The sequence below is a fragment of the Ricinus communis genome, chromosome 10 (genome assembly GCF_019578655.1).
Source record: "Ricinus communis isolate WT05 ecotype wild-type chromosome 10, ASM1957865v1, whole genome shotgun sequence".
Lineage (NCBI taxonomy): Eukaryota > Viridiplantae > Streptophyta > Magnoliopsida > Malpighiales > Euphorbiaceae > Ricinus > Ricinus communis.
Genome location: NC_063265.1, coordinates 10448311 through 10475574, shown reverse-complemented (window position 1 = coordinate 10475574; position 27264 = coordinate 10448311). Strand labels below are relative to the sequence as shown.

Below are 27264 nucleotides of genomic sequence, written 5' to 3'. Positions count from 1 at the left end.
TGCTTTAGCACCATTCGATTTGTCATTTTCTACAAATTTAACCCCAACTTTTCATAAGGAAACAACAACCCAAAAAGCCCTAGTTAAATTATTACTTTAATGTTAATATCTTTTTTTTTTTTTTTAGGTTAATTCACAGAATTTTAAATTCAAAACCTCACAGTTGTACAGAAGATTTTAATACCAATTGTTGGTAATTGAATTTCCTTTCTCTCTAAATTATTATACATGTGATTCCTCTATAAAACAGGAAAAAGAATTAAAAAGTCAAAGATATTTTCTTAAGAAAGTGATAGAAAACATTTTATCAGACATTCATGGCCGTTGATGCTTCATGATTTGGTGTACTTTCATCAGTGGGCTCTACCCTTCTCATCATAATAGAAGGTTTAAGTGAAGGATCATCTTCATCATGATACGCGTAAGCAAATCCTCCGTGTCTGGTTAAATCCATGCCTGCAGTTTCATCAGCGCTTGAGATCCTCAACAACCGCAACTTGTTAAGCCCGTAAAACAATGGGGCCATTGTGGCCGTCACCCACCCTGCTATCACTATGATCTGAATGATCTGAGCCGCTAAAAGCTTGCCGCCACCACCCATGAACACCCCGTAGGGCCTCCCTGGCTTGTTGGGATAAACCTCATTGACATAGTTCTTGGCAGCAAATAACCCTGTAAATAGTAGGCCCCACGCCCCACATCCACCGTGCAATTGAGCTGCTTCAAGTGGGTCATCATACTTGAATTTCTCTGCGAGCTTGTTGCACCCAATCAAAACCCATGAAGCAACGAATCCGCATATGATTGCAGCCCATGGTTCTACCACGGCGCAACCTGAGGTGATTGCAGCAAAACCCCCCAATAAACCGTTACATACATCGAGTACATTCCAGTGACCCACTAATAATCTTTTACTGAATAAGGTTGTAAGCGCAGCTGTGCACCCAGCCAGTGTTGTTGTGACAGCTGTCCTCCCTACTGCGCTCCATTGACCATAGTACCCTCCACTGTCACCGTAACTCTTCAAGATTATCAAAAATGAACCCGGGTTAAACCCGTACCAGCCGAACCATAGTAGAAACGAACCGAGTACGACTAAGGAGGCACTATGACCCCGTAAAGCCACAGACCGACCCGAGCGATCGAACCGGCCCATACGCGGGCCTTCAATTAAAGCGCCCCATAAACCAGCAATTCCACCGACCATATGAACCACACCGGATCCAGCAAAGTCGATGGCACCCGAGCCGAATAAAAGATTGTTATCGGATTTGGAAGCACTGGCCCAGCCATCACCAGACCAAACCCAATGCGAGACAATAGGGTAGACAAAGCCAGTCAAGAAAGAAGAATAAATCAAGTAGGCGACGAACTGGGTTCTTTCAGCAATGGAGCCACTAGTTATACCAGCAGCAGCTATGGCGAAAGCCCACTGATAAAGAAAGAAACTATAATCAGCCGAAGGAGAAGGGAAGTCTTGTAGGCCAAAGAAATGGCGACCAATAAAGCCATTGCTAGGAGAACCAAAGGCGAAAGCATAGCCAAAAAGATAGTAAGAGAGACCGCCAGCAGCAGCATCAAGAACGTTAGTAAGCATTATATTCATGGTATTCTTGGCTCGAACAGAGCCTGCACAGAGCATGGCAAAACCAAGTTGCATGGCAAAGACTAGGTATGCAGAGAAGAGAAGGTAAGTGTTGTTAACTGCATATGTTGTGTCCGAAATTTGGTTGGCTATTGTAGTAAACTGAGAACACAGATAAGTGGCTGCTGCGGTGGAGTTTGTGGCGGTGGAAAGAAGAGGAGCTAGCTCCGAGGCTGAGCAGGTAAAGGAAGCCATGATGAGAGAGAAAGAGAGGGAGAGGTAAGATTAAACTATGGAAATAGAGGAGTTTTAGTGCATGTCTGTTTATATAGAGCACATCGGGTAGGGAGAGAAACGACAGAATCAAAAGACTTATTATTTATTTATCTATACAAATCATTTTTCTTTCTTTCTTTTTCTTAATAAGCTGATATGATTTTATTAAAAGTTATTTGAGCGAAAAATGTAAAAAAAAAAAACAGAGAAAATTAAAATAAAATACTTTGAAGTATCACCGATTTTTACATTAAAAATTGCTGCTTCCTTTTTATTTATTTATTTATTTATTATTTTAAAAGATCAATGAAATGCATTAACAATGTGCATTGCCTTCTCATATATTTAAAAGAATCATATTATGTGAATCTGGGCAGAGATGGAAATGCAAACCCAGAAAATACATAAAATGCACATTATATGTAAATTTTTCATTTTCTTTTTCTGTTTTTGGTAGCGGTCCAAATTGGGAGAAGTAGTAGAGCATCATACAATCAATATTTGCAATGAAATGGGGGAAAATTAGAACAACTAGGCTCAGGGCCAAGAAAAAAGATGTCCCCATTTCCATCAAGTTGGAGGTATATGGATTCTACTGTAGGTTTGTTAATGGACAATAAGAATATGTTGGAAATACAAAACTGAAAAAGATATATATTGGATCATTAGTATCCACAAATTTCTACATTTTCAAAGCATAAAAATAAAAATTCCAAAGGACTTAATTCCAACCTTTCAATCCATAGTTCTCAAAATTTTAAAGAAGCTTCAATAATTTAAAAACCAATTCCTTTTATTTATATTACTATTATTATAAGGAAATGTCTAGAATATCACTCACTTAAGTCAACTCTCATTAATGAGTCGCCACTTGCCAATAGTTCAAAGAGAAACACTTGCTCTATAATTAATAATAGGTAGCTAATGATAGGGTTGAGCAAATTAAAAATTGGGTTAACTTTAATTATAATGATTGTTCATTAATATAGCTAATCACTTGCAAACATCAATCTAATTATTGAGTTAAAATGCTAATTTCGTATCTCAATGGTGACCCAATGACAGAAACGTTTAGGAGTAGTTTAACAATTTGGTCCCTCATCTCTTAAAAGTCTTTCAGGCTGTGCAAAATGCTAGCAAATTAAGACTAATTAGCCTAATTTCTAATACTACTTACGAGCTAATGACATAATTAAGACACCACACCAAAAGATTGTCGACTAGTTTATGTATTGTTTTCAGGACTTCATACAAGTATCAGACTGGCAATTCAGATGATAAATACTATTGAAGTCTGAATTACATGCTTATCGGATGCTTGATCCGATTTTAGATGTGATCCGTTCTTGCCATGCATGTATTTTCAGCTATAGCAGGAATTTCTAAATGTAGAGCCATTTGGCTTTCAATCTAGTTCTAATAATGCATGTTTTCGTACATATTTAAAATGAAAGGGCAAGTCATATTAATTTAACTATGGATACATCCAAAGTAATTTACTCTGTTTGTGCCAATAAAATCTTCATTTCTCCTGCCATCTGAAGTGAGATTCAGTCTAGCTGTAGCCTATCTCCCAAACTCTTAATTTTCTTTGTAAATATTGCCATTGATGCGAATAAAAAAGTGCAAATTATGATGTTATGAAAACCCATTTCCTTGTGCTTTCTTTTTGTTTCTAATATCAAACATAAGAAAACTATGCAACTTTGGTTTTTATAATCCAACAAGCAGTGGATACAAAGAATCTTATCCTTTTTTTGGGTAGAGGAATCCATATGAATATTCAAACATGATATAATAATTAATAGAATAAGCTATCGCACACCTCACTGAAACTTCAAGAATCTACAACCACTAATACCCACTTGATATGTTTGAAACCCAAATGGTAAGTTGATAAATTATATGATAAAGTACCAAGTTTTTGCTAAATCTTAGAGATTTATAAATGTAATTACTAAAATAGTTTTATTTTTAAGACGTTAATAGAAAGAAATACTGACAAAGAGTATAGTTGTGAGTTATATATATATATATATATATATATAAATTGTGAGGCCGCCAGCAGGTCAAGTTACTGTGGTCCTTGCTGACGTAAGAGGTGATGCAGTCCTTAGTTTCTTTGATTGCAGATCTATTGGTAATGAATTGAAAGCTAGATTATAGTTTGTGACCGGAGTTTGCTTCTAGAGTGGGTAAATTCCGGTTATTAAATTTTGTATTTTATAATAAAATAGTATTAGACCTTTAATTTATAATTAAATAGTTGCTGAATTTTAATTTTTATAACTCTGGTGAAATTTTTCAATAAATATGAAAATAAATTACATGAGTGGTTACTAAATTTTTCAATTTGTAACAAAAAGATACTAAAATTTTGATCTTGAAAGATACATGAATGTTGTTTTTTTGTAACAAATCAAAAGTCTAGTACCTTCTTATTATAAATTATAAAATTTGGTGATTATCCTTATAATTTATCCTCTAACTACCAAAAAAATCCACTAGTGTTAATAAAATTGAAATTCTGCAACTATTTAATTATAAATCAAAAATTTGATACCCTTTTATTATGAAATGCAAAATTTAGTGATCGCCAGTGCAATTTACCCTCCGGCGTAGACTTATACACATTCCAAATACAAGGTCATTCTGACATAAATGAAAGTGTTACTAACAAAGACGAAGATCATAGAAGAGAAAGATATGCTCATAAGTCCATAAGCATGTGAGCAAATCCTATTCTATTCAATGATATCTTATGTTTTAGTACATTACTTCATTCACTATTAAACTTAGTCCGACAATAGGTTCATATCTTGAGCTGGCGATATTCTAAACCAATAAATCTTCACCTCCAAATCCTAGAGAGATAGCATCTTCTTAAAAGGCTAAAATGAGATAAATTGGAATGACACATTTCTTCATTCACTATCGGAACACCCTATTCTCATAGCTGCATCATAAATGGATTAGCAAAGAAAGTTTCTTTTATATAAAACAACATATATTAGTAGCTATAGCAGCAATAAAGGATGCCAATGCGAATTATAGCAACTATACAAGAGTCAAAAACAGGCAAAGGACATGGCCTCTCAGTGAATTTAGAGCCACCGAATGTCTATTTTCTTTTGAAAACAAAACCCTTTATTAATGAACCTTCTTTTTTGTATTATTTGATCAATGGAAAAAATAATAAAATGATGAGCAAGCATAACCTCATATTGATTTTCTTTTCTTATTAAAGAAAGAGAAGTCTTACCTCAAGGAAGGTTATGCCTCATCAGACTGTGACAGCAAGAGTTGTTTTATTAATCTTTAGGCAGAAGAATCCTGAACATAATAAGATTAACAGATGCATGTAGTCCGGAGAATCTCTGCGTAATCAAGTTGCCAAAGAGTATTATATTCTGCAAATCATTCCATACAATAAGAAGATTCAATCTATAATCTGACCTTTTTAAACAAAGATGCCTTGCCTGTCTGCAAGTTAGTGCCTCATCAGATTGAGACAAGATTAATAATCAGTATAAAAACCCTTCTCTGATTGCCTCTTCACAAGTTGAAGAATCTTAATTACTAAAAAACAAGTACATAAAGTCCAAGGCTTTGATGTCACAACAGCTATTTTACCCGTCTCTGTCACTGCATTACAAACAACAACCGAAAGTAGGTAAAATCAGGCTAAAAAAGGATAGTAGGAACCAACATGAATCTTGTCTAACCCTGTGCTTAAACTGAATTATAATATAATATTAAAATCAAGCAGACAAGCGAAGCACGAACGACATGCCTCTTTGAAAGATGTTCATCCAACAAATATATGTGATTTTCACACATTTGCAACTTCTGCAGAAATGTTGTCAATCATGTTCCTGCCTGTGTATTACAAAATGAAGGATTCCAAGCAGCAGTTGGCTTATTGCCGCATCTCTTAACATTAAAAAAAAAAAAAAAAAACTCTAGATATATATTCAACATGAAAATGAAATTTATGAACTTTCTTCGATATTTTTGTCACTTTCCGCCCTTCTCTCCCAAATCACATAATTCGCTATTCTCAATATCAATTAAAAAGTAGTGGTAGTTGTTATATTTGTAAGCCTAGCTTTTAATTTATTGAGCATTGCTTTCAAACAGTATTATATGAATACAAAAATCTTCAGGCTGCAGAAGTATTCAAACCTGAAAATTGATTTCTAATGAAGGTAAGTTAATATTTTGTCATAAGTCTAAATCCTAAATTTAGTGTCTCCTTCACATCTGATTAAAGGTTTGATGCATAGCATAATAAAATCTAGCTGAAAATCACATATCTAAGAAAAGTTTCCAAATGCATACAAAAATATATGTACCTTTGCTTATCGGATTACTGAACAGTTAAGACTCAAAACTGCAGGTGAATGGTTTTTCCCTCTCTATAATGAAACAATATATATACATTACAACATTTTTAACTCTACCATCTATGCTACAGATCTTAAGGGATCCAAACCAGGAAGTGGGATTTATACAATTATCATTTCATAATTCTATACTCCCATGCTGTCATGTGCCATTGCCAGACGAAAAACCAGATCCTTCAGGCCATCAGTGTTAACGGAAAACTGATGAACTGCAATAGCACGAGTACAACAGCATTACTAGGCAGTGCTGATGCAACAGAAGCTCACTTTTCCTCCATCTTGAGTTGTCTGGCAAGCAAGAGAAGTCCCACAGAGGTCAAAGCAGACAGAACTGATGATGAGTAAAAAATCACAAGTAGAGCTCCTCTTAGAGACTGCATCCAAGAAAATTTTAGCACACGGTAATTAGTTACAAGTCCAAGTGGTAATAACTGCCAATGTAAATCAAATGCAAAATTTTCCAAGAACCTTAGCTAGCAGTAATGCATTGTCATTTGCATATTGCAATGAGCTCTCTGGTATGCTTTGAATGCCCTGACCTAGTACCCATGAAAGAATCCTGCATTTCAAAATTTGAACATATTGTTCTCTTTGTTATAAAATAAAATTCAGAAAAGAGTACTCAGGGTTAAAATGGAGTATTTACCCAAAAACAACTCCAATGGCAGCCCCTATATTGGCTTTCTCTGGCGTTATTGCAACCTGAAGTTCGCCAAACTACCAAAGGATTGAAATTGTTAAGTACTTCATATTAGGTGTATTAAGCTTTAGATAACACCTCAAAAACTGCAGGCTTATTATCTACCTTGAAGACTCTGGTTTCTTCCTTTGGTTCTTCATTGGTTGTTAATATTGGAATTTCAGATAGAAGTTTTCCAGTTGTAATCATCTCTTGTGCAACCTATAAAGGTTCAATATGAGAAAGAACGTATCAACTAATTTAGTGCATAAAGAGGAGGCAAGTTTGTTCATTAACTCCTAAATCTTAAATTGCGGATGATAATTTCATTGCAGCAAGTTACCTTCTGCATTTCACCCTGACCATACTGTCCCATGGATTGGAATCTCCTTCCAGCAGATACCAAACGCTTACCAAGAGCTAACAAGAAAAAAGAATGATATAATCAGCTTAAGACCAAACTCTTTAGCATAAGGCAGCATTTAATTGTGTATGCTTCTATACTTACCTGCCTTGGCCTTGTTTGTCAAAGTCCTCTCTAGCACAGGGAGCTGGCTTACTAATGCACGAGAAGTCGCAGTGTCAGCTAATTCCCATGCTCGAGAGAGATTTAGTAAGACCTTTCCCAGCTCTTGGCCACACTGAAAGCAAATTTATAGATATCAGTTCCTTTGCAGTTTGAAGCAAAAATTTCCTTTTGCATTCTACCAGCTAACAATGACAACCAAAGTTAAGGTCATATATACAATTGGTGAAAATTCCTTGCGACAACAGTTCCTAAAGAATGGTAGAAAATTAGCAGGTCAGCTAAACTTAGAAAAAAGTTTAATTTTTAATACCCTAGTGAATTATTGGACAGTGGTACTGGAGTATGAGAATTATAACTGTCTAGTAGCAGAGAAAATGATAATAAAGCACAAGAATTAACCTCATCGATAACGGGTCCACTGGAAAGATCAAAAGCTGCATCATTTAACTACACACAGTAGTAGGAAAAAAAAAAAAAAAAGTCACAAGAAAAAAACAAATAAAAATGTAATAGTCATTTCCACATTTTGCACTCACATCTAATCGAAGATCACGTGGTAATTCTTTAAAATAGTCTGCTGGAAGATCAAAACAATCCTGCACATCACAACAAACACAATAAAAACAAGCTGAAAATTTTGACAATACAATGTGCAATATTGAGTGTATGTACAAGTGATTATTACAGAGAGCTGCAAGAGAAGGGATTGAAGAGAAGGGTCAAGGGATTGAGAAGAGGAGTCAGACGATTCAGTGAGAGCATGCAATTGCAATGGAGTGGTTGTTAAATTGTAATTATGATTATGACGCGTTTTGGGTTTTGAAGAGATAGTTAAAGAATGAGAGATATGGGGTGAATTTGTGAGAAATTTAGGTGAAGAGAGTGTAGCGAGAGGTTTATGGAAGAGGGTAAGAGAATTCATCTCTGTTCTGCCAATCAAACTGATATTTTCTTTTTGGCGGGTTTGTCAGTTATTGACGATGAAGGATAAGGCTTTTAGCCTATCGAAATTTTCCTTAATAAAAATAGAAAAATTTCCTAAGAGAAAAACCCTTCATTTTTTTGGGATTAAATTTCTTTATGAAACATAATAAGAATTAGGAAATATTATTAATGAATAACATAAATTATATCAAACATTGATATCTTTGCTCATTAAAATTATATGAATATTTCATATTTTAAAATAATAAAATTGTAATTTTTACCGATTATAAGTAACTTAAATAAATAAAAATAAACAATACTTATGCTTTATTTCACTAATTTTACAAATTTAAAGAAAAAAGATATTAATTTTATTTTTAAAAATAAGATTTCTATAACACCAATGTGGTATGAGACCCAATAATGGACCCGTTTCTATTTGTACCCAAAAAAAACGAAACAAACTTAACGGCAAGTCTCCGTCTTCCTTATTGCAACTCTCTCTCTCTCGAAAACTGAAAAGAAAACCCTAATCTGTTCAGGTAATCTCTATTATACAATCAACGATTAATTTATTCTCAGATAGAAACCTCTTTTTTTTGAAAAAAAAAATCGCAACTTTTTAAATGTAAATAGGACTTCGCGATTTTCCTAATCAATTAGTTTTACTTTAGTAGAATTGATTTTTTAAGATTAAAAGATGTCGATTTTTTCTTTTTGTTTATTTTTATCTTATCTAATTTTTATTCCTCAGTATGTCTGGAGAAGAAGAAGAAAATGCTTCTGAGCTCAAAATTGGAGATGGTAAAATTACAACTTCCCTCTTGTTTTCAATAAATTGCTTCAAGCTAATTTAAATGGAAAATCTCTATTTTGAATTGCGTAATCATTATCATATTTTTGGACAGAATGGAGCAGTTCAAGTTATAGTTTTTTTTGCTTGATCTATGTGCGGGGATATCTAAAATTATTCTACTTGAGATGCCATCAATACTTTTATAATGGGTTTTTCTGTTTTTTTTTTCTATCTTTTTGTCGCAGAGTTTTTGAAGGCCAAGTGCTTAATGAACTGTGAAGTAGCATTAATTCTTGAACATAAGTATGAGCAGCTTCAGCAGATGTCTAATGATCCAATGAACCAGGTTTCTCAGTAAGTATTTAGACAACTTATTTGTGAATTGTGGTATAGTCTTTACTGTTTTATGTATTGAATTTGGTGCATTGAGAACTTTGGGTTTGCTTGCTAACCCAGTTGCACTGTTAGATTTTCAAGTTCATGATGCCAACTTTTAGTAGCAAATGAAGTCATTGTTTAAAGTAGCTGGAAAAGTTTCCACTGACATGTATTCCAGGCTTATTTTCCAGTTTCCGTTGAATGGCATAGATCAGCAACCTATAAGGTTTAAAATGATAAATAATAGGTCATTCTGCAAGATGCCTTCTTTCTGTTTGCTGATAGAAAAAGCAGAGAGCAATAATTTGTTAACCTATACAAGCACAGAAAAAGCCCTGGCTATCTTAGTTTCCTGCGTTTTGTGCATGTGAGAACTTTCATGCTGCGTTTTGTTTCTGTTTGTTGAATTTGTTGTTAACATTATCTTCTGGTTTTGAAAAATAAGCAACTCGGTGAAAATGGATGGTACAAAAAGAATAGGGATTCTCAAAGTTATACATGCCTCGAAACTATAATTGCTATAGCTATATGAGGTTGACCATTTATTGGATTTGTGTGCAGGGTATTTGAGAAATCACTGCAGTATGTGAAGCGATTTAGCCGCTATAAAAATCCTGATGCTGTCCGACAAGTTCGAGAGTATCCATGAACTTTATTGAAATGATTATATTATGCTAATAAAGTTAACTAGGTTGTCTTTTTGAATATCCTGTTATGAATGATCTTTTTACTTATCAAATGTCTTATCTACTAAAAAGTTTACCTTCAGTGTTCTTTTGTTTAGTGGGCTCTGATCTGCCTAATTTCTCGGTTTCCTATGTATGCTTAGCAATCAGACGGATTTAACAAGCTTCTTTTAGCTGCTTTCGGAGGAATTATTCCATTTGTTTTGATTAGCTGATCGAACTATTGTTTGGGGAGATGAGGTGGGATGTTGTTGTAAAGAACTGCATTTGTTCTAAGCAGGTGACAATATGAGCATGTAATTTTGGTCAAAAAATAGGGGAGAGGGCCTGGAGGGTAATTAATCACATGGCAATGCATGCACTTGGATTAAATTTTCTCTTCAAAAATCAAATGTCATCCTTCTTGTATCAGCAGTGTAAAACTTAACCAATTGTCAGAATTCTTAGCCGATACCAGTTGGCTGAATTCGAGGTAAGTGTAATCCGTTGAGCTGCCTTTTGGAAGTTTGATCTGAAAGTTAAAACCATTAATCTTTTCCTAACTTCTTTTGCAGCTGTGTGTCCTTGGCAATCTTTGCCCTGAAACGGTGGAGGAAGCCATTGCCATGGTGCCTTCCATCAAGGTATACCGTGTTCAAAATCCTATGTTTTAGCTTTATTAATGGCTTTATTATAATGGATATACATGCATCTATGCCTGTTCGGCTGGTAGCAAATAAGTGAATCGAGGCCCCCCTGATGGTGAAAGAAATCATTTCCTGACTTTTTTCTTTTCTAAAAGAAAAGGTTACTGTGGCATCACCTGGGCAAGAAATAGCTAGATGTGGCTCCTGTTATAGCATTTTATTAATGAAAAGTCTTTGTTATGCAGACAAAAGGACGGGCTCATGATGATGAGGCAATTGAGAAAATGTTGACTGACCTGTCAATGATCAAGAAATTCGAATAGCCACCTCAACATCTTCTGGCCTTCTGAATAGGAACTGTTAATGCCATTCTGAGTGTAGTTTTAGTAGCTACCAAATTCTAAAATCTGATCATGCCGAATGAATGATTCCTACAATGATTGGCATGGTCATGGAATCTAGTTCTGTAATTCTGCTGAGTAACTGTGGCAACATGAGAAATTGTGCTAGAGGTTTGTTTTTCCTTTTTCCTTTTTGTCTTGCATCCTGAATTTGCACTCCTTCACTATTTTGCAAATATTATTATCTAAACCTAAACCATTCTTTCATCATAACAAGGGTTCCTAACATCTTGAAATAAAAGTTGAGGATGTCAGTAGACAGTTTTTCTTTTAATGACAAGAAACTGCAGTTATTACAACTAGTTGATATGTCACGCACGATTCACATTATCTTGGACGTTATTCCATTTGTAATCTACTATATTTAATTTTAGATGAAATATGCATAATTTAATGTCTTATATATAAATAATGTTCTCATTTTATACTTATATCTTATAATTAAAAAAAAATTAAATAATATTTATTTGGATTATATGATAATATAAATTCAAACATGAAATTTATTGGATAAAACTGGTATTACATTCCTTTTGTTATTGGTTCATTCTTTCATATAAACTGTTACTATTTTTATAAATAGCCAATCACTCTGTTTATAGCAATGAAAATGATACAAGAGTGTCAAAACTAACATTCATGAGTTCAGCACTAGGAGACCAACTGAAACAAAGAAAAAGATAAAAAAGCACAACCTGTAAATCAATTGACATATAATTTAGAATTACTGCCTAGTAAAAATGTAAAATATTAAAAGATCTTACATCAACTAGAAAGACCGATCCCCTTAACTAACAAGAAAAGTGCACTTCCTCTAAAAAATTTCAGGAAGCACATCTAGACTACCTCCAATTGTAGCTTGATTTTACAATGAGGTCAATTTCCAAGCTTGGCAACCTTTCTTTGTTCAATTTGACCAGTCAATGGGCATTGCATCTCTGTCCAGCTTATGGGAACCATTGTTCCACCTACAGCAAACACCAAGTACACAAGCCAGCCAATGTGTTATGCAAAGCAGATAATATTGCCATGTAAATGTTAAATGAAAATGCAACTTTAGCAATGATAGAACATAATATTGCTAGTTTGACTGCAGAAACATACACAAGAACCGTTAATGTTTGAGACTAGTGAGACACTTGTACCAATTCTGACACTTTTATTTACTCATTTCAAGTAAAATATGGAGATCACCTAAATTACCTATGACTGTAGAGTCCAACAAAAACAAATGTATAAACGATTTTTTTGTTGGCTGAATCACTTTACCAACTCAAAATAGAACAATAAACTAGTTTACCTGCCGTGCTCTCTGCAGATACAACGCCTAACTCATTCTTGGCGGTAGAAAGATAATAAGCCCGTGCATCTCCAAGGGACAACTGGTTAAGGGCTTTGTGTCAAGGAAAGCTTTATTCGCTCACTATTGAGGTAAAATACAGACTGTTTTTAGTTAGGAAAGATTTCATAATTGGAAAACACTCGTTGGAAGATTAACATATGGTTGGATTGATGAACAACATAATCCTTCAAAATACCACTACTAATATAAACACATCGATATTTATAACAAAACAACAGTAGAACTTCAAGCACTAAGGATACCACTACAGCTCTGACAATGTCACCTGGGCGAAATGATAAATGCATATCCACTTTGTCAATCTCAGTTGCTCTAACATCTTGTTGCCTGAAAAGAGCTTGACAATCAAAGGACATCATAAAATATGCATGCAATAGAATTCTGACGAAGCAGTTAATAGAAGACAGGATGATACAGTCATTATATTCTGCAAAGAACATGATTCTATACAAAACAATTACACTTCTTTTTTATTATTCGTACAGGGTCTTAACTCAATATGCATGTGAGAAAGTTTTACTTAACAGTTAAGCCTATATCGTGTACCTAATTATGCCAGTGAACTTCTCTCGTACAGACTTGGGACCAACACACATAATGTCAGCTGAAGCCATCTTAGCCATCACTTTAGTAACCTATCAAATCATAAAAGGCCAAATAAACACTATTAGTTTTTAAATAAGCCTTTTCAACAGTAAGAGAGAATCTTGATTCATGCAAGACATGATTGCAGAAGGATATTAAGATAACTACCTGCTGGACATAGTATATAATAGTACAGAAAGGGGAAGAAAACAAAAGAAAAAAAAGCTTAAAGAAGATATTGAAGAAGCTACTTACAAATTGAAGAGGCAGATAAGACTCAGATACTTTGGTTAATTACAAGATAACAATAAATAAGAGTTCAAGTAATGCTAGCGAAAACCTAAATGAGACTAGACCAGGAGTTAGAAGTGCCAAAACATGTTATAAATGAAACACAAAAGCATGAGAAGAGTCGCCGCTTAATTGCTTCATCTATATATTAGATGCAAAAAAGGTGAATAACCTAAAAGAATAAATGAGTTAAAATGAGAAACTCACTCGGGCAATGACAACAGAACCAGCCTCTGGAACAGCACCACGAGCCTTGAGTCCAGTTACTTCAACAGTTGGTCTCTGAAATGCTTAGGATCATCAATGATAATGCAAAACTCACAAAAAAGTAAACAAATAAATTTCAAAAACTAGAGAATTTCATTCAGATTTCACAACAGTTCAATACACTATAAAACATAGCAACCAACATTAACCAATTGAAGTCCAAAGTTTCCTCAAATCCATCAATGTGTGCTTCCATGAAAATTATTCAAGTTGATTCCCTCTTTCATAAAATTAGGCTCTATTAAGATGTATAACGTGTTGAGGAAAGGTAAAATCCGAAACTTCCTTAAAAGCCTATTACAAAATGAATCTCTCCCTTCATCAATACTAATCAAAAGAAATTATCCCATCCAACTGCTCAACAACGAAATAGAGTCTAAAAAGACTCAGAATTTAACATTTACTTCCATAATCCTACATCTTCTAAACAGCCACGCAAACGACAACACCTACATCTTGTACATATTTTTTTTAATCCTCATAAAAGATTTTCCTTTAGTTTTCCAACACTAACAAAATAAAATTCAACTTCCCTTGCATTACTCCAAAGCAACCAACCAAAGTACAAACCACTCCAAATTCTCAAAGTGTTAGCTCTCTTTACTTCACATTCTTAACAACCCATAAAACTGCACCCTTAATTAAGAATAACACATGCTTGTGCAAACAATCTTTGTCAATGAGATTTTCTGGTATTGTTTCTGTCATTTTAATACAACAACCCAATAAAGCATACGGAAAAAGAAAAGATAAAGAATATTTCATAATCATTAAAAGAGAAAAAAGAAAAAAAAAAAAAAAGAAGAACCCATTATACAGAACCGTTCGAAAAGTTCAAGAAAGATTGACTTGTAGAGACCTGGTCAGGAGAGTCGGGAGTAGGGGCTAGAGTACGGAGGAAACCGCTAAGAGAGGAGTAGACGTAAAAGATATCAGTGTTACGATAGGGTGCGACGTATGCCCCTTTCCCTGCTTTGAGTTCACTTGCTTTACCTAATACTTCTCCTGGTGTCACCATCTCTTCTTTCTCTCCTTCCATTTTTCTGTTTGCCCTTTTTGTCCAAACAGAGGCAGCAGCAGCAGCCCCCCTGCGGCATCGCATGAATGAATTTCCCTACTAAGGAAAGGACAGACCAATAAGGTCCAAGGCCCATGAGTGATTTTCCTTGCTTAGCCCAAGCCTAGCCTTGCTCATTGGATTTTTTTGTACCCTTTGAGCCGATATTGGTCGTTGATGAAAACGTGGTTTCAAAAACAATAGTTTAGCTTAGGTCGGGGCAAGTGCAGTCCGTCGTCTTAACCTTTGAAAATACTAACCTCTGTTTCTTTTCCGGGATTAACCTTGAAACTTAAATTAAGAATCTCACGTGTGTAAAATATATATCATTGAATTGGATTAATCGAGCTAATCTTTAAAACTACTATTGCTTATTTTTTTAATTCGACAAGTTGTGAAGTTATTTTTTAAAATAATTTGAAAATAATATTTTCTTGAACCTCTAAAATAAATATGGTGATACATAAAAATAATATATTTTTAATTATAGAAAAAACTAAATTATAATTTTAAATTTAAACTTGAGTTCGAACCATAGATAAAAACTCAAACCCAATCAAGTTCACTCAAATTAAAAATATAATTCGTGGAAAGTTGAATTTCTAAGTAAGTTATTTTTTATGAAATTAGAAATTAATATTTGGTACATAATTTGACTTCATAGGAAATAAAATTTTTGTTGCTTTATCATATATTGTAAAAAACAATAATATTCACAATAAAATTAGTATTAACTGTTCTAAATATTTAAAAATATTGGTCAATTGAGTCCTACTTAACCGGGAAAGTTTTACTTACCCGGCCTTTCTAAGTAAGTTATTTGTTTTATATATTGTTACTATGATTTCATTTTCATCCTATAACCCAAACAAAATTAAAATCTTTATAAAATCTTACTTTATTTTACCTTATTTTTGCCAAAGATAGTATAAGAGGGAAAAAAAATGAGCTAAAATAATATAAGAGAGATGTGAAATGATAGAATATGGTAATGTAGGAACTTTCAACTCTCCAGTAGTACTGTTTGATACAAAGAAAGAGTTGGTACAGTAAAGAAAAGCACTCGGTCTAAAAGGGCACACTCTGCCACATATATAAAATAATATTTACCTTAACTTGTAATATTTTGATGAGAAAGAAGGTAAACAAAGTCGAAATTGTCACCAGGAGTGAAGTTTGACAGTTTGCTCCAAAAATGGCATCCAGTATCATCATTAGATGCAGGCTTATATGCAACACAGGAGCAATTTTTCCAGCATTTGGCATGACAATCACTAAGACTCAAGTTGAAGTCAGAGTCATAATACCAATCTGCAGTATAATCAATATACCCTCTCTTTGGGACAAACATTTCCGAACCATTCCTGCACTTAGTCGGCTTCTCTGTTAGGCAAACTGCAGTTGAGTTCTTCGAAGCATATTGGCATGGACCGACAGTATCATAAATCCAGATACTGGAAGAATCATTTCTTTCCAAAATGAAAGCTGTAATTTGGCCTAGTGTGTCCAAATCCCACCTGGATAAAACAGACTTCTTCTTGATGGAATATGTGAAGTACCTCTCCTCCTCATTTGCAACAAACCTGAAGTCCAATAGATCATTTCTTTTCGTCAGCTCAGGTGCTGACTCAAAACTCCCATTCTGCCATACTCCACTTGACCAGTAAATCTCATCTCGACGCCAAATGAGAAGTTGGTTTGCACCACTTGGATCCAAGCCTAATTTGAAAGCGCCAGGAGCAGGAATTTTTTCACTTAACCATGAACTGAGTGTCCAGTTTTGCCCTGTTTTTATATTCATGCCTAGTTTCATTCCAGGCAGTAATATATTATGGGGGTAATCAAAACTCTGCCATAAAATAGGTCCCAATGATCCTGTTGAATCAACTTGTCGAATGACAAGGTTTCCAGAATCTAACAGGGTGGCTGTAAAATTGCCACCTGGTGAAGACTTTGAAGCCATATTGGAATTTATAACAATTGGTGAACCTCCTTGGTATGTAATCTTTAATTTTCCATCTCCATCTACGGTTAGAGCACCGGAGGAATCAGGAATAGGGTCTTTCCGGTTAGCCACCCAAACCGAGTAAAATGGTATGTAATTGAACCATATTCCTAAGTGGCGGGGACCTGAGGAACCAAGCTCGATTGAATATGTAGGATTGGGGCTAAAGAATCCCAACCTGAAGACCCCTCCTGCAGAAACCAGCTGCTCCCAGTCGCGAAGCAGCTGACCTTGTTTGATTGTGTCAGTTTCAGCAAAGGAAATGCAGTTTGAGCTAAACAGGCTTGAAATGATGAAAAGGAGAAATAAATTTGCACTCGCCATTAGTGCTTAACAAAAGGTTTTCTTAGTGGCCTGGAAAGATCTCGTGTATTCTTGGAATGCATTTATAACTTGAAAAAGCTCATGAGGATAGGATATAATTGATCGACTAGTCTTTGTTTAGCTTTGCAAGTTTTCAACAGGGATAACATTTTACAGATGTAGGACATCACGGTCCTACAACTTGGTCATTTTTCCTTGCTACATTGATTAATTGTCATTAAGGATTTGGAAGACCAGAGAATTTCTATGCATTTACTTTGAAAAGTTTTATAGCCAGTAAAACAAGTTTGAAAAAAGTGTGCCACCATTCATCTTAACGTAAACCCTAAAGTTTCCTGCGATGCTTTTGACCCCCAACATAAGAGTGAGCCCTTCTTAGTTTACTTCAGGTATACGTATAAAATGTAAAGGAGAGAGTAGCATGACAGTATAATATGCAGGCAGCTATATGTGTATGAAAATCGTAGACTAGAAATGAAGTTAGAATATGAGATTTGAAGATGACAAATGAAGGCTACAAGCTAAGGTTAGATTCTGAAAAAATTTAAAAGGACAGATATAATTTGATCTCTACACAAGTGAGACAACACCTGTTCACAAAATCCAGTTCAAAGTTGCAGTTGCATTTATGGCATCTAAACTAAAGCTGCTATATAGTGGAGCTATGCGTGGAGTATGGAACAATAGAATGATATATGTAACTTTGTACAGTTATTCTCAGGCCTGACCTGTACCCATCAATCAAATCGTTTTGTACATTGAATTGAATTGAAGGCTGCCTTTTAGTCAGAGTCTACCCTCACATGCCATATCGATTTGGACTGCATATCTAACCTTCATAAGCTCATGCGTGGCCACAGTTTTGGACCGAGCCTATTCTGAGGGGAATCCAAGCTTGAATATTGGACCAGGTCATCTTTCCTTTCGCATGAGGGGAATCCAAACTATATATCAGTTAAATTTCTTCTTTACAAATCATATCAGGAAAGCCATCGCATATGTTACAGAAGAGACCAAATACTTAAAACTGAAAATTGAACAAACCGCAACTATATTTTGTTTTGTACTTTCCTCTTCATTTAATGTACCTAAAATAAACAGAACGTAAGCCCTACTTACCATAGAGAGTGTGCGGTTAGCCTGTTAGCATTTGGACAAAAGGGATTTCTTTGCCTTGAATCCGAGAGCGACCATTGTAATAACAAGTGACACCATCATCTCTCAATTCGATTTACAAGTGACATCTTCAGAGTGCAATTACTAATTCTAGTGAATGTATAATAAGTTATCTTAAAAAGTAAATACAAACTAAACAATAATGATTTATGGATTATAAGAATTTATTTGTTTTCTTTTTATCATTCATATTTAATAGAATGCTACATTGTAACCCCTATCCTATATTCTATAATTCATTACTCTTCATTAATTTAAAAAAAAGTTTTTGAAAATTCGATCCACATCAGAAAACTAATAGATTATGCCAAATGTAAGAATTTTATCTGATTAAAGTAATTTAAATAAAATTAGTCATTCAAAAAGAATATTAAGAGGAGCATAAAATCATTTCATAATGATTTTTCTTTTTTAAAGGAATGACACTTGGAAATAACAGTAACCACACTTGTACTAAACCACCTAATTTAAAGGAGGCACAAACCCATTTAGAATGTAATCTGACGGTTCATAGCTGGACACTACTTGAAAATGTTGATTGTATAAACAAATTTTGTGATTTTGATTAAAGAAAAAGGGTTGGTGTAATTACTATTTCATATGGATAGTATCACAATGATTATTTAAATATTTAGAAGATAAAAAAGGGAAATTATTATTAAAGAAGTAACTAAAAGTTAATTATTTAATTAATCATTACAGAATTATTTAAATAATGAATTATGATACTGAAGAGGAAATTATTTGATGATGTGTACTGATTGCATTGAGTGTTCTTTTACCTGCTAACTAAGGCGTGCACCAGGGGATAATTAAAAGGGGAGTCTATATAAAAAATAAAAATAAAAAAGATAAAAACGTTTCACATAATAGCAACTAAAAATCAACATATAAGAGATAGCTAACCAAAACATTGCTATTTCCATGCCTGTTTATGCCTTTGTGTTATTTAGTTAAGGCACATTCCTTCCTCAAAAATAAGACCCAAAAGAGAAAAAACAAAAATATTAAAGAGCTAGCACAAACAAGAATGGAAATAGCACAACTATAATTACATAATTAAAGAATTTGTTAATAGAGATTTTACGTGCTGACTAAGAAATTATATATGATGATAATGGTGATGACAGTGACAATGATGATCATGGGCACTGCGGGTTGTTCCCGGGTCCGCCGTAGTAAAAATATGTGCCCCATTCGTTGTTATAGGAGCTCTTGATATTGTAACAATTTGTATTCTCAGCTAGTATGGAGATATCCTGAGCTGAGGTGAGGCTATTATCAGAATCCACGATCTCCAGGTTCCTGAAATAGCTAGCTTTTCCGAACCCATCTTCCGCGAAATGGCCGGAGCCCATCTGGGTGGAAGTGTGCGCACCATTAGCCCTGGAATTCACCACTTCACCACCCCACTCCACCATTGTGGCATGGTCTGCTAGGTGTGTAAATAACTCAGCTGGCCAGTACCCTACTAGGGTATTGTCACCGAATCCCATCCACCAGTTCCCTAGTTTCGGATCCTGATTAAAGTAAGGAAAAAAGAAAGTGAAAGAAAAGAATTAGTGTTACTATAATTATTAGATTATGTAATTTGAAATTGGAAATCCAAGAATGTACTTTAATTGTTTTTCTTTTTTTTTATTTACCTTCCAAATGAGAATGGTAATGTCAAATTGGTTGCCTCCATAGAATGATACAGGAGAAATGGCAGCTCCAATTGCTATTCTGCTATTGGTTTGCACAAATCCTGCACATAGAAGGTTGTAGCATCCTGTTGCCTGATATGAATCACTCTGCATAATAGAACCACAAAAAGAAAATGAATAACCTGCTCTACAGCTATAATTTCATGGGAATTTTACTGTTGCTTTGAAGTATGATGTTAATTAGATAGAGAATAACGAAATGTAATTTGGTAAATTCTGAATGGCCATTTAAAAAGGGGAAATAATCAGCATGACTACTAATTCAAGAACATGATTACCTACTCAATCTTGCTTCTTGCGAAGTAGTAAAACTTTACATTTGTAAATGATGATTACAATAATGGATACCTAAAATTTTGCTCCAGTTGTTTTCTTCTTGTTTTTTTTTTATAGTACAGATTAATGTAGGCATTTGCAAGGAAGAAATGAAATTATGGGATAGTCCCCACAACACCCACCACATTAATCACCATATTAATCACTGTACTCTCTTGAAAGGACTTCTTGAGGGGCACCCATGCTTTCACAGAAGTTCAATTCCATTTAGCAACAGAGAATGTGAAAATTAATAATCAATTTTGAGCTTATACTCAATAACTGGCAAAACCTAAAATGACAGTTATCCATACCCTAGCACCATATTTAACCCTCAAAGCCCATGCCTAGAAATTGACCATAACTTGAATGACATTAGCATTACTATATGTAAATTCCTGAAACCCACACCTTAGAATTTGACATGTAGGATTTAGGGACCATCCTTATTGGGTTGCACTGAAAAGTTCCATGGTGGATGGTCTATTGCCATAACTAGCTCTAATGAAGCTTAATTAGAGTAGAATATGATAAGATTCCGATAAATAGAATACTTCAAATTATTGTTTTTAGTACATGCAGTTCAAAATTATTTAATCTTATAAATGAATCATAAAGAAGTAAAAAATAAATAAATTGCTCATCAAAATAATTAATTGATTAATTAAGATAAAGCCTAGAGCCAAAGGGGACTATTTCACATTATTGTTCATGAGGGTTTAAGAATGCAAAACCATAATGGAAATTGGGTAGCTGTCTTCTTCCATTATTACATGTCATAGCAATAATTATTTTAGATGGGTGAAAAAGATGGCTTAGACACACAATATTTCCAAAAATTGTTGCCAAGTTAAAGCTTTCCCTAATTCATCAGTCTGAGTTACAACATGAACATATGATTTTGAGAAGAAAGATTCTATTCTTTACAAAAATTAAGAGAAAACAAAAAATAAAATATATGAATTATTACTCTCATTGTGTTTTCTTTTTCTTTTTATTCCCTCCTAAATCATACTCCAATTTCTTTTTTAATTGTTAATGCAGTAAATAAATTTTAAAAAAATCCTTTATTAATAAAATATTTTTGGTGCAATTATCTTATCAATAAAATATTTTCAAAAATATTGGAAGTGGAGCTCTTTCATAGATAAAATAAAAGAGACATCCAAATTCAAGTTCCGACAGCTGACTTTGACTTAATGCCCTCCTTAATTAGATCAGAGATCAATAAAATATTAGGTTGAAGAAATGTATTCAATGCAATAAGCACATGATTAGTCCAAAGAATATTTCAAATTATGTTTGAATGTTGATAGAATTATGTATTAACAACACTAATTTATTTAATAACAATATACTAATGTATTAGTAATTAAGAAAAGAGAGATCTTACTGTCCAATAAGTGAACAATCTGGGCCTGCTGTCACCATAAAGCTCCGGACTGACCTGACTAGTAGAATAATCACAACTTCAGAAAAAAAAATAAAAATTACCCACTAAAAAAATAAGTTTATTTAACAGGTTTATTATTTATATTGATTCCTTTAGAAAATTATAGATAACCAAGCAACATCTTCTAACTTGAAAGACCCTAAATCCAAAATACTATTTGTATTAAGTAAAATGCCAATAAAATCAAAAGAAAATCAAATAATTAAGTATTATATTTAGAAAATTATAGATATCCAAGCAACATCTTCTAACTTGAAAAACCCTAAATCCAAAATACTATTTGTATTAAGGAAAATGTCAATAAAATCAAAAGAAAATCAAATAATTAAGTATTACATTTAGAAAATTATAGAAATTCAAGCAACAACATCTTCTAACTTGAAAAACCCTAAATCCAAAATACTATTTGTATTAAGGAAAATGTCAATAAAATCAAAAGAAAATCAAATAATTAAGTATTACATTTAGAAAATTATAGATATCCAAGCAACAACATCTTCTAACTTGAAAAACCCTAAATCCAAAATACTATTTTTATTAAGAAAAATGTCAATAAAATCAAAAGAGAATCAAATAATTAAGTGTTACATTTACAAAAAATAAAATGAAATGAACTTATTATGGAAGAAAAATAATAATTAGGAGAGTATAGGATTGTGTGCATGCGAGGACAGGAAATGGAAGAAGTACCTGCCACCCAGCTTCTATGCTATTGAGATCTGAACCGTCGAATGATCCCGATAGAATCCAGATCTGTGATAAGCTAAACTCGTTGACCACTTGAACGGAAGGGTCCCACACGTTAATAGTGGCCTTGGCTCCGTACACTTCTTGTGATGATCCGGTGTAGGCGATCGCATGCTACAATAAATGCACACACATCATAAGAAGAAAATCACCTCAAAACAACAATTTTTTCTTTCCAAGGAAATAAATGAGAAAAATGAGAGGTCAAAGGTTTAATAAATTAAATGTAACACGAATTCCAAAAATATATTAACTTTGTGGGCTCAATCTAATCAAAATTACATAAATGCAATCAATTAATAAGATGGAATCAAATTCGGTTGTATAGGAACATGATTGAAATTAATATGGAATTTAATATCTTGGCGGTATCAAAATTAATTAATTTTTTTTATTTCTTGTTTTTTAGTATTGGCCATTTATTTATGTAGTCAATATAATGTTTGTTTTTCTCCTATTCAATACATGATTTCTTCTCTAACGTGCTTATATATATTAGGAAATTAAAATTCATAGAATTTAAAGGTACTTGTATAATTGAAATCTATAAAAATTATAAATTTTATTTATAAAGTCAAAATTTATATATTTTAAATAAAATAAAAATTGATTTAAAATTTTACTATTTTAATTTGTGTAGATATCTGAACTAGATTCTAACATAATAATTAGAATTTTTAAATAAATTTCATATTAATTTGTCAATGTATGCATACCATAAAAAACAATTAAAATCTATTATTTCTATTTTATTATTTTTTAATTTTTTTAATATAATATTACTTGTTTCTTTAAGAATTGTTTATCTAAATATTATATATAAATATATGATAATATTATATATATAGTCAATGATTAATATATATTTTAATTTTTGAATAATAAATATTTACATTTTGATATATAGTGGTGGATAATTCCTAAAATAAGTTTCTATTTTTGACTTGGTAATATTGGGGCTAATTTGATTTTTGATATTAATAATGAGGCACCTCAAACAAATGGTAAAAGAAGAAAAGAAATATACACAAAACGCGTATAGAAGGGAGGAAATGATAATATACCTCGTGTCCATTGCCACTAACTACATCCGGAGGATCGGTACGTCTAGCAAGAGAGATCGAACGGTGCTGTTGCTTCTTGCCAAAGTCAAACAAAGAGTTGGCTCTCAATACATCATGCATTTTACTGCGTCGTATAGGGACGGTTCCTTTAGGGCACCTTGTCCCATTCCTATGCCACATTTGCCATGCACCTCTTTCTCCTTCATCACTGTTGCCCTTAAATTTAGGGTCCTTCACCTCTTCTTCTTTCAACTCTCTCACTTTAGGCCATTCTGATGGAACCCTCTGATCAGATCAAATCATCATCATAATTAAAATGATTAATTATCATGTATTAACAATAAAAAACAACGATTAACAGAGAGTGACCTTTACTCTTAAGCTTTTGGACCTTTTAGGTAATATTATACTATAAGGAGAAGATGACAAATATATGGTGCCAAAACAACCCTTTTTACTAGAATTAACAAAATCTTAGTAGAACCTAAATGAAAAGGACTTGAAAAAAAAATAATATTATAGATGAAAATAATACCATTTGAAGTGAAATATATAGGAAGAGAGAGTGTATCTTTCTTTACATGGACCAAAATTTGTCTGGTTCTTAGTAAAATAAAGAGAAGGGTTTCTACCTGGATCTTGTGATTTTTCAGAAGAGGATGGTCTAGAGCAGGTTGTTTTCTTTTATGAACACAATCTATGGTATCGCCATCTGGGCTCTGCAAAGAACAAATAATATATAAACACAAGAATTGATTCGAGAAAACCTACTTGAGATTGATGTCAAAACAATGGGCAAAAAGAAGCAAAAGCAATATATACCTGTACGGTCATAACAGGAGGCTTGTTAATTTTGTCTAGATGCCTTTGAATTCTTTGAAGTCTTAAACTACTAACTTGCCTGTAATTTGTGTAATTTAGACTTGAAACCAATGTAACCCTTTCGAACAAAACAATAACTAGAGCAAGAGGAGGAAGGAGAAGAAGTGGGAACTTTCTTTTTCTCGATAGGAATCCCATTTCTTATCCAAGAGAAAGAAGAAAAAAAGAAAAGAGGCTGAGAAAACTAACAAACCATTACTAGAAAGAACACAGAAAAGAACAACGAGGAAAAATCTGACTTGTGTTTTCTTGATATCACTTGCACCAAAAACCCATACAAAGAAGAAAAGGTAATAGAGAAAATGACCCTTCTTTATCTCTCTCTCTCACTATCTCTATCTCTATCTGTGTCTATGAAATGGTAACTGTGTTGTTAATTAATGGTGAGAAAGAAGGGTGGGTGAAGAGGGTTAATTAACCTGCATAAACAGGAGGCCCCTTAGCCTTCTTACACATTAAACATCAGGATCATCATTGCCTGTTGCATTGGATTCATATATACAATGAAGAGGAGAAGTTAATTTTATTTTTGTTCCTTTGGAATTGAACCCAAGGCTAAGTCATTAAGAAAGAAAAGAAAAAGAAAACAAAGCCTTGAAAGCACTATAAAAACCCAGACCTACCTAACTATTACAGGTCCCCTTTTATTGCACTTCTTCAATGTGATATCTGCCACCATACAACTTTGCCATTAATATAATTTCTTTCCTCTCTCTCTCTTCTTTTCTTCTTTTTGTTTTGTGTTATTTAAAATAAAAAATTTAAAAGAAGAAGAATATATGTATTATTTTTTTCTTCTTCTTGTTAAGCTTTGCTGATATAGCAGCTATAGGTTTCTTTCCTTACCAGTCTCTCCATTCCTTTGTCTTACCTTTTTTTAACTACAAGTAGCACTCAATTGGTAATCTTTCTATCCTTTAGTGTTGCCACATGGCATGTCTTTCACTCTTTCTCATTTCTTTCACCTAAAGCAGGTATATCTGATTTTGAATATGATTTGTTACCCTCTTTCTCAACAGTTATTCAATCTTTTATAGTTTCCCAAGCAAATTAACTACACATATAAAGTATATTTATCAGTCTAATATCAGAACATTCACCACAAGTTTCATACCAAAGTTCGTTCTTACATGCACATGATAATAATTCGAGAGCCCATGTAATTAAAAAATTGATTTTAGAAACAATGAGAATAGTTGAATATTATTCTTATAAAAAAACTTATATATCTTAATAAATTTATGAATTCGGCTGGACAATTTTATATTATAACAAAAAGAAAAAGAAAAAGAAAAAGAAAAAGAAAATCTACTAGAAGATACTAAGTAATTAATATATGATGATTTGGACTTTGAGGTGATATGAAAGCAATTAGTATAATATAGTAAATGATAAAATGGGGGACTTTGGACTCTGAGGTGATGCAACACAAGAAAGAGAGAGAGGTGATGCATGCTGTTGAATTTTTTGAAAAATAATTTGGAAGCTAGTATGTATGTATGTATGTATATTGATCATTTCATTTTGATTTGTATTGGGTTTCAAGCAACACCTTGATGCATGTGTGCTATATATATAAATGCACTCCTCTCCATGTGACCTTGGATTTTAGAGAGATTAGTAATAAATGTTACTGTATACTATTATTATGAGTATTAAATGAATCTACAAATAAAATACTAACTAATACTAAGAAAATTTTATCAAAAAGAGGATAAAATTAAGATTGGTAAGCTTCTATTCTCGAATCTCGGATTCTGCTTCATTTCAGAGAAAATTTTGCTGTCAGCATCTTTAACTCCCCCAAGCTGAAACCCTGGAATTTGACCTTGGATTATATACATAAAAGTTCAAATGACTTAAATGACCTTGACAATCATATTTCAATTTATAATTTATCATCTATCATAGGTGTAGTTATTCCACATTTATTCCCAAGCAATTGCTAGAAAAAGAATCTTGAAACTTTGGATTTTAATATTAACTAAGAATTAATTAGACATAATTCACCCATGATATATATGCCTTATCTCCTTTTTAATTCTTCCTTTCACTTCAAAATTTTTACCAGAAGAACTAATAATATTCGTTGAGAAAATGATTGAGGGTCCAAATAATAATATATATATATATATATTTAATTTTGACACATCAAATTCGAGTTGACGTATATATAATTTTTTTAATTTTTCTATTAATTTATTATCTAATAAATTATATTTCTAATTAACATATAACTCTAATTCTAAAACTAATATATTAATTATATTTTAATATTATATTAATAAATAAATAATTTTTAATCAAATGATACTAATTTTTCTAAAAGATAATAGATTAATTATACTTTAAAATAAAAGTTATATTTATTATATTAATAAAATATTTAAAATAATTAATTTACTATTATTTTTTAGAATATTATAAAATAATATTAAAATTAAAAATTTAATTAAATAATAACGGCCTTGCAACAATAAAAGACGAACTACCACATAAAAAATTTACAGAAATTAAATAACACTGTAGGAAGTCGTGAAATACAATACTAGAACCAAGGACTATATGCCTCAGGGGGGGGGTAGAGGCAATTGACATGTTTTCTTTCAACTTTTTGTAGCGTGAAGAGATGTTAATGTCATGTCACGTATCAATGGAAGAAGGGCATCGCAGTCATTGCTGCAAGCTGTACTCGCTTACAAGGCAAGAGGTCGGCAGCAGCAGTGCCTTGTTTATAAAT

At 33.0% G+C, this 27264-nt stretch overlaps 4 protein-coding genes across 5 annotated transcripts; 1 reads left to right on the top strand and 3 right to left on the bottom strand.

Annotated features, from left to right (window-relative positions):
- Positions 1-207: 207 nt before the first annotated feature.
- LOC8258661 lies at positions 208-15075 on the bottom strand. Its single transcript, XM_048380349.1, has 16 exons — positions 14655-15075; positions 13736-13810; positions 13199-13287; positions 12895-12979; positions 12590-12671; positions 12169-12257; positions 8161-8442; positions 8012-8071; positions 7875-7922; positions 7455-7587; positions 7290-7366; positions 7073-7168; positions 6914-6984; positions 6736-6826; positions 6557-6641; positions 208-1857 (listed from the first exon to the last, which is right to left on the bottom strand). Exons 1-16 carry the CDS (start codon positions 14895-14897, stop codon positions 308-310), a joined length of 3156 nt encoding a protein of 1051 aa, XP_048236306.1. The 5' UTR covers positions 14898-15075; the 3' UTR covers positions 208-307.
- On the top strand, positions 8814-11397 carry LOC8258662 (DNA-directed RNA polymerase II subunit 4). Its single transcript, XM_002521968.4, has 7 exons — positions 8814-8944; positions 9157-9206; positions 9444-9552; positions 10138-10215; positions 10701-10734; positions 10817-10885; positions 11134-11397. The coding sequence occupies exons 2-7, from the start codon at positions 9158-9160 to the stop codon at positions 11209-11211; spliced, it is 417 nt and encodes a 138-aa protein (XP_002522014.1). The 5' UTR covers positions 8814-8944; position 9157; the 3' UTR covers positions 11212-11397.
- A 732-nt stretch (positions 15076-15807) lies between the features above and the next one.
- On the bottom strand, positions 15808-17545 carry LOC112535306 (G-type lectin S-receptor-like serine/threonine-protein kinase CES101). Its single transcript, XM_048379988.1, has one exon. The coding sequence runs from the start codon at positions 17179-17181 to the stop codon at positions 15964-15966; it is 1218 nt and encodes a 405-aa protein (XP_048235945.1). The 5' UTR covers positions 17182-17545; the 3' UTR covers positions 15808-15963.
- A 1655-nt stretch (positions 17546-19200) lies between these two features.
- Positions 19201-25350, bottom strand: LOC8258664. Of its 2 annotated transcripts, XM_048379987.1 has the most exons (8): positions 25148-25350; positions 24465-25002; positions 24275-24361; positions 23643-23927; positions 22522-22692; positions 21772-21825; positions 20004-20150; positions 19201-19877 (listed from the first exon to the last, which is right to left on the bottom strand). In XM_048379987.1, the coding sequence occupies exons 2-8, from the start codon at positions 24660-24662 to the stop codon at positions 19500-19502; spliced, it is 1320 nt and encodes a 439-aa protein (XP_048235944.1). In that variant the 5' UTR covers positions 24663-25002; positions 25148-25350; the 3' UTR covers positions 19201-19499. The 2 variants fall into 2 exon arrangements, with proteins under 2 accessions (XP_048235944.1, XP_025013627.2); XM_025157859.2 differs by having other exon boundaries at positions 24465-25350.
- Between the last annotated feature and the right edge of the window lie 1914 nt (positions 25351-27264).

Excerpts from the sequence above, each read along its gene's own strand:
- LOC8258662 (XM_002521968.4), top strand. The coding sequence starts at position 9,158 with ATGTCTGGAGAAGAAGAAGAAAATGCTTCTGAGCTCAAAATTGGAGAT. Across the intron at positions 9,207-9,443 it reads TGAGCTCAAAATTGGAGATG|AGTTTTTGAAGGCCAAGTGC; the intron begins GTAAAATTACAA and ends TTTTTGTCGCAG. Across the intron at positions 9,553-10,137 it reads CCAATGAACCAGGTTTCTCA|GGTATTTGAGAAATCACTGC; the intron begins GTAAGTATTTAG and ends ATTTGTGTGCAG.
- LOC8258661 (XM_048380349.1), bottom strand. The coding sequence starts at position 14,897 with ATGCGATGCCGCAGGGGGGCTGCTGCTGCTGCCTCTGTTTGGACAAAA. Across the intron at positions 12,258-12,589 it reads ATCTGCAGAGAGCACGGCAG|GTGGAACAATGGTTCCCATA; the intron begins GTAAACTAGTTT and ends TGTTTGCTGTAG. Across the intron at positions 7,588-7,874 it reads GTGGACCCGTTATCGATGAG|TGTGGCCAAGAGCTGGGAAA; the intron begins GTTAATTCTTGT and ends ATTTGCTTTCAG.
- LOC112535306 (XM_048379988.1), bottom strand. The coding sequence starts at position 17,181 with ATGGCGAGTGCAAATTTATTTCTCCTTTTCATCATTTCAAGCCTGTTT.
- LOC8258664 (XM_025157859.2), bottom strand. The coding sequence starts at position 24,662 with ATGGGATTCCTATCGAGAAAAAGAAAGTTCCCACTTCTTCTCCTTCCT. Across the intron at positions 22,693-23,642 it reads TTAGTGGCAATGGACACGAG|CATGCGATCGCCTACACCGG; the intron begins GTATATTATCAT and ends CATTTATTGTAG. Across the intron at positions 20,151-21,771 it reads GATTGTTCACTTATTGGACA|AGTGATTCATATCAGGCAAC; the intron begins GTAAGATCTCTC and ends TCTATTATGCAG.